We start from the raw sequence: 7237 nt of genomic DNA, 5'->3' as shown, positions 1-7237 counted from the left end.
GCTTTATATGTTAAAGTTAAAAGACCCCGGACAAAAAGCGTTAACAAACTACATTTCAGGGACGGAAAACGTTAAAGGTTCAAGGAACGGACAAAATCCAGACGATACCCTTTATCAAAAGTGGCTGTTGACTTATAGTTCCTTGCAGAAAGTAATTCCACTACTTGTGCATCCATTATTATCTGGTTATAGATCTAGTGTTAAATTACTCATACCTTCCTGTAACTCATAATGGTTGTTCTCTCTAAATCTGTAGAAGGATCTTCATCTTCTTCATCAGTTCGTGATCATACATATACATATGACGTTTTTTTATGTTTTAGAGGTGTTGACACCGTAATGGTTTCACGGACCACCTTCGTAAGGCCCTCGCTGCTGCCAATATCACTACCTTCTTAGGAGCTGAAGAGGTTGAAACCGGAGAAGATCTGAAACCAGAATTGGTGAGAGCGATTAGAGAATCTAGGGCTTCTATTATCGTGTTGTCCCAGAACTATCCTAATTCGTCATGGTGCCTTGATGAATTGGTACTCATCCTTGAGCAACGGAGGATATCCAACCAAATTGTTATCCGGATCTTTTATCATGTTGAGCCCTACCATGTCAGGAAGCAACAAAGTAGCTTCGGTGATGCAATGGCTAAACATAGACAAACTATGGAGGCAGAGAGGAATGCAGATAAAAGAAGTCATTTGGCTCAAAAGATGGACCTATGGAATAAAGCACTCACAGAAGTTGCTAATTTACAAGGGTGGGACGTATATGGCAGGTAAACACCCTTCTTACCCATATTTCCATACTCCTTAAATCTTGTTTGGTCGACACATGAAATTTTAATTTCATCTTCTCATTATTGCGTTTTAATAAACTTCTTCAATATCATCAAATAGATATACTTTTTATGTATTTAAACTGCATAAAGATCAGTGATGCATAAAACTGAATCAAAGTTCTCAGTTATGTGATACTACACTATATTCATATATATAGATAGATTAACCATCATGAAAGTTTGTAGTATATCATATCTTACTTTATTTAGATTAACCATCTCAATTAATTATATATTTTTTTTTAATAAAAACCAAAATTTGAACGGTTGTTATAGATGGCAATTTGTTTAGGTTAATGCAACACTATATCAATAGTTAAGTTTGATGGTATTATAAAAACATAATGCAATTTAATGGTTGATGCTTAAGTGAAAACGTGCATAACATTGGTGGTTCTGGTCTAATTATACATGAAAATTATGACCTTACACATTAGATACTTATATGTAAAAGTACAACCTTAGTATGATATAACTTTCATTTGGATCTTTGGACAAAGTAAATCTTCTAATCCAGTTTGTTAGTGTTGTGGACTGTTTTGTGGTTCTTACTAAAATAAAGTTTCAGGCAAGAGGCTGAGTTTATTGAAGAAATTGTTAACGACATCTACAATAAATTACATATATCCTCAAGAAGTGCTTTGCCAGTACTTATTGGGATGGACTCTTTCATTGAATTCCTCACTTTGTGGTTGAAAGATGCATCACCAGATACGACAAACATACTCACTATTTTGGGTATGGGCGGGATGGGGAAAACATCTTTAGCCAAATATGTCTATGGGTTACATTCTCATAATTTCTACACAAGCAGCTTTATTGAAAACATTAGAAGGAGATCCGATAGCAAATTTAATGGGTTGCTTGATTTACAAAAACAACTCTGTGAGGACATATCAAAACCAAGTTTATTACGAGTTCATGATGCTTCTGTATACACCTCAAATATAGAGAATGTGGTAGCTAGCAAAAAGGTGTTTCTAGTTCTTGATGATATTGATCGTCTCAACCAGTTGGATGCATTACTTGGAAGCAAAGGTTTTCATCCAGAAAGCAAAATCATTATAACAACAAAGGATGCATCGTTGATAGATAGTTGTTCGCTCTTCAAAACCAAATTCAAACCCAAGCATACAAATTACTTGCTTCAAGGCTTAGACAAGACTGAATCACAACAACTTTTGTTTTCTCATGCATTCATGTCCAAAGATCCCAAGGCAGGTTATGAAGAGGTGTCAGAGAAGCTTGTGAAGTATTGTGAAGGACATCCCTTGGCTCTTGAAGTTTTGGGTAAGTCTCTACATAACAAAAGTGTAGCTTATTGGGAAGAGGTCATCAAGGGGCTAGAGAAAGGAATCCAAGTTTCCGGTATAAATAATGTCTTGAGAGAGAGCTTTGACTCTTTGCCATACGAAGATGATAAGGAATTGTTTAAGCATATTGCTTGCTTTTTTGTTGGAATGGACAGAGGCGTTGTTGAAACCATATTAAACACATGCGGTATAAACACAAGCATTGCATTTACAAATCTCATTGACAGATGCCTTCTTAGTATCGGACGGAATAACAAATTGATGATGCACCGGTTGCTTGAAGTGATGGGAAGATTTATAGTACGTGAAGAATCACCTAATAAGCCATGGAAGCGAACTCGATTATGGTATCCTGAGGAGTCGTTCAAAGTATTGAAAGAAGGAAATGTAAGATGTTATGTGTACTTATTTAAAGTATTTTGTATTGTCTATATGCATGTATGTATGACAATTCTGAAAACTTTTGGCATTTGGTTTCTTCTTAGGGTATGAGAAATATTCTAGGGTTCACCTTTGACACGAGAATGCTTGAGAATGAGAAGGTACGTGAAGCATTTGAATTGAACACAGATGCATTGAGTAAGATGGATGAGTTGATGCTGCTGCAACTTAATTATGTGAAAATGAATGGGTCTTACAAGAACTTTCCAGAAAAATTAAGATGGTTATGTATGCATGGTTTTCTTTTGAAGTCTATACCTTTAGACTTACCTATGGAGAATCTGGTTGCTCTGGACATGTCATATAGCAATGTTGAATCATTTGACGTTTATTATAGTAATCAACTACCACCTCAGAGGAGACAAAAGGTAACCTAAAATTAAACCCCTTTATTATTCTAAAGTGTTGACTTGATGAAATTCACTACTATTCCAACTTATCTCCATTTCAGCAGTTGACGCAATCATTCTCAAAAGACAAAAGGTTGCTTGGATCATTGAAGATTTTAAACCTAAGTTTTTGTCAACAACTTCGTAGTCTGGGTGGCTTTGATGAACTGCCTGTACTTGAGAGGTTAATAGTTACGAATTGCATTAATTTGCTTGAGGTTTCTGAATCAATTGAGCAATGTATTCAACTTTTCCTCATTGATCTGAGATACTGCAACAAGCTCGAAAAACTTCCTAGCACCATAAAGAAGGTTAAAACACTATTGCTAGATGGTTGTACTCTCGGTGAATCTCTAGTTGATATTGACATGGACACAAAAATCTCTTTCTCCCCTATTCCAAAGACTATACCAGATGATATGAAGTTCCTTGAGATTTCTTTACCAAGCTCTTTAGTCAGGTTATCATTAGGAAATAATAATTTGTCAACCGAATCCTTTCCCATGGACTTCAGATGCCTATCCATGTTAAGGGATTTATATTTAGATGACAATCTTATCATTTCCCTGCCCAATTGTGTAAAAAGCCTTCCTAGACTTGAGATACTTAGTATGAGAAACTGTAAGATGTTGACATTAGTTGAGAATCCTCCACATACACTAACACATTTGAACCTCATTTCGGATTATAAGCCTTTGCTACAAAAAGTTGTATTTGATCCAGATATGTCCCCACTCAATTTCATAGTAAACTGGGAATTGTCAGCACCTTCGTCGTTTGAATTTGAAGGCATGGTCAAAATCCAACCAATTGCAGGTGTTGAGGAAAAAGTATTGCTTACTTTGGGCTGGACTGAGGTAGACTTTCTTAACTTGAATAAAGGAACAGAGGAATCTAAAATCCAGGTTTGATCTACTTAACTGTGTCTTTGTGTGATTATGTATTATTATAGTGATTATTAATTAAGGTGGTTTAACTGTATATGGCAGATGTATTATGAATTTGGAATATTCAGCACAATTTATGGAGGTGAAGAGATGCCAAATTGGATTACAAATACAAGCAATTTGCGATCTATATCATTTACCATCCCATCATCTCCCAACAACCTCAAAGGGTTGAATTTCTGTTATGTGCAGAAGTTTCGATTTCGATATGAATGTTTTGATTTGCCAAAGATCATAATTTGTAATAAAACAAAGAACCTCACCTGGATATACAAGCATTGCACTGATGTTGTTACAATAGGTGGATATTGGGTAACATTTTTAAGCCATTGGATGTTTGGGATGAATGAGATGGAAGATGGTGATGATGTTACGATTACTGTAAGAGAGAACCTTGGACAAGTCATGAAGTGTGGGATTAGTTTTGTGTATGATGATGGAAAGACGGAAGAAGAAGAAGATGTGTTGGGTTATTATAAGTCATGGAATCATATTATTGGTGGAGATCTCAATGGATTTCAGTTAACAACAGGAGAATACCTCCTGTATATCAAGCAATTTATGCGGAATATCAATTCAATAGAATTTTCTCCACACTTTGTTAGATGCGGCATTGCAGAAGGTGCCAGCTTTAAAGGTAGATATCATTCTTATCATATATATATATATATATATATATATATATATATATAGTATCTTATGTTTACGTTTTCTTTAGTATTTGTGGGTGAAGAATTTAATGATTTGTTTGATGGATCAACCCAAATGAGATCATATATAAATTAAAAGTTAAAACCCATCTCGTGGAGAAAACAAGTTAACAACTTATGATTTGTCTAAGTGGATTTATGCGAATGATAATTGACGTATTCCTCTTTATTTGTTTTCATAGAACGGAAAGTGTGGTTTAGAGCTTTATCCCAAAGAAAGTCCAGCGTACTTGTCTCGCACATGAGGTATATATATATATTTTTTTGATACGTGAACCCTTTTTCTCATCACATGAATAAAGGGCACACAACCAAATATGTTAAATCATTAAACTTTTTAACTTGTGAAGGATGTAACCTTGCAATAGATGTATGGAAATATGGAATTGGTAAAAAATAATGAACATTGCTTTGATAATCACGTTTTGCCATAACTTAGACTTTTTAGTAAAAGGAAACTAACATTTATATGAAAAATAAAAGGGGATAAATTAATATGGCATTTGATCTTATTTTATTTTGATTATTGATTACGTTAGCGTCTTTTTCTTCCAAATATTGGACCCAAGCAATTCAGAATTCTGATATTTTTTCCGCTTATTTGGGCCTTGGCCCAGTTGAGAATTGAAATGTTGGATTGCAACTGTTCAGCTACCAATACCATCGTCCAAATAGCCCAATATGATATGAAATTAAGAAATAAAATGCATTAAGAGAAATATAGCGACAAATTGAAATATGAACAACAGAATTAGCACTTGTATGGGCAATAAAGAAGCAAGTGATTGTTAACTATGTTGGGTTATTATAAAGGGAAGTGATTCGTACACAACAGTTTTTTGCAATATACAACAATTCATGCATTATATGGTTGTACAATACAACATTTTAAAACACCAATTGTTATGTATGGAGAAAATTTGTTGTGTCCGGATCATCTCCCTATTATAAATATTTATTTTGTTTTAATCAAGCTACCTAGTGTGTCTATCAGTCATTGTGGGTTGGTCCAAATAATATACTTCACCGAGTCTTCTCAATCGCAAGATTGTTTATAAGAAGCGATCAAACATCTCTATTACCTTTTTTCAGTGTAGTTTAGGACTTGCTTGCTTTTGTTGTTTTTTGTCACATCTAATGTGTTTTTGTATACAATACAAATTTGGTCGTGCAGATTTGGAGGGATGATTGATCAAAGGCGTTCGTTCATATAATAAGAGAGTTCGTTCATATGATAAGAGAGCCTGAGAGGTTGTTTGGTAACACCTAAATGATTCAAGAGACATTGAATGATTCATGTTTGGTAAGGTTGCCTAATGGATGTGCTGGGTGATTTTTTTATTTTATTATATCATTTTATCCTTCTAACCAAAACAACTTCAAATGAATATGATACAATCTTATAAAAAGCACATTTTCTGTAAAATTTGTAAATTATAATTTATTTTTCTTTCTGTTACAGCAATAAACTTTTAGTTATAACATTGAACTATCAATTATTATTTTCTTTCTATTAGAACAAGTTAACAATGAACTTTCACTTTGAAACAATGAATAATGATTACACTTTGAAATAAAGAGTGATAATTGGCTTGTCCAACATTGAATACCAACACCAAGGGTGTATGTTGCTTCATCTTATATAAATACAATAAATACAAATACAATTTACATTCTAAGCAGTTGTTTGATATGTTTCTTACCATATCTACTAAGAAGTTGAGTCTGACTCAGTTAGATTTACATTGTTTGATACTACAATTAAAGCCTATAATTTGGTTTTATAACATTTGATATGCCTCTTATTTGGTCAAATAAGATGTTGGGTCCGACTCAATCACTGACTATCAAACATCTCATAACACTCTATCCTGATAACATTGTTGCAAAAATTGCTACACATTCCTACTTCAATCAAGTAGCGAGTTCTTGGTCCAGTGGGGAATACTCAAAATGGGTATTTTGTAAGAAATTAATTTTGGAAAAATTATATGTATAAAAAATATCACAAGTCCATTAAAATCTTTAACATAATAAATGAATATCAATAACAGTTATACTTTTTTTTTTGGAAAAAATCAAAATTCCTGAGTTTTGATCGATTTGACCAAGTTGGCCGATTTGAACCGAATTTCTCCGAGTTGGACCGAGTTGACCGAGGTTGATCGTGTATTTTTTTTACCGATTCCTAATAAAGCCTCTCGAGACATGTCTGAGTCTAAGCACTCAGCTTAGTTTTGCAACATTGCATGATAGTATACTCTAGAGAACCATAACACAAAAATTTGATTAACAAGCTATATAAATTGCAAAAATTTTGAAGTATCTCCCTTGAAGTAATGCCTCTTCGAAAGCTTTCTTGATAAGGAGGGTGTTGAACACATATCATACAAGGAGCTACCAAGGGTAAAGGATGTATTTAATTATACATTAAGTAACCAAGATTGTTTAATACCAGAAAGATGCTCGCATAGTTTCATGTATTCTTCATAAGTGACTAATGCATCGGTGGATCCACATATCCAATATCATCAAAGGCAAAGACCTTTGTAATTCCTTCATTTAATATAAACAAACCATTGATTAACACCATAATTCATGCTCT

General features: G+C 33.8%; 1 protein-coding gene across 1 annotated transcript; it reads left to right on the top strand.

The window, feature by feature from the left end:
• Window positions 1-341: 341 nt before the first annotated feature.
• LOC111899427 (disease resistance protein RPV1) lies at window positions 342-6140 on the top strand. The gene is made up of 7 exons (XM_023895283.3): window positions 342-769; window positions 1401-2532; window positions 2631-2954; window positions 3038-3880; window positions 3965-4559; window positions 4815-4878; window positions 5807-6140. The coding sequence occupies exons 1-7, from the start codon at window positions 636-638 to the stop codon at window positions 5844-5846; spliced, it is 3132 nt and encodes a 1043-aa protein (XP_023751051.1). The 5' UTR covers window positions 342-635; the 3' UTR covers window positions 5847-6140.
• The last annotated feature ends 1097 nt before the right edge of the window (window positions 6141-7237 follow it).

Source organism: Lactuca sativa, chromosome 1 (genome assembly GCF_002870075.4).
Source record: "Lactuca sativa cultivar Salinas chromosome 1, Lsat_Salinas_v11, whole genome shotgun sequence".
In the NCBI taxonomy this organism is placed as follows: domain Eukaryota; kingdom Viridiplantae; phylum Streptophyta; class Magnoliopsida; order Asterales; family Asteraceae; genus Lactuca; species Lactuca sativa.
Note: the sequence above shows the minus strand (reverse complement) of the source record. Positions and strands in the feature narration are given on the sequence as shown.

What these genes read in the sequence shown, in the direction of transcription:
- LOC111899427 (XM_023895283.3), top strand. Translation starts at nt 636, where the DNA reads ATGGCTAAACATAGACAAACTATGGAGGCAGAGAGGAATGCAGATAAA. An exon ending in AAGTATTGAAAGAAGGAAAT is followed by an intron (nt 2,533 to 2,630) that starts GTAAGATGTTAT and finishes GTTTCTTCTTAG; the next exon opens with GGTATGAGAAATATTCTAGG. An exon ending in CAGAGGAATCTAAAATCCAG is followed by an intron (nt 3,881 to 3,964) that starts GTTTGATCTACT and finishes TGTATATGGCAG; the next exon opens with ATGTATTATGAATTTGGAAT.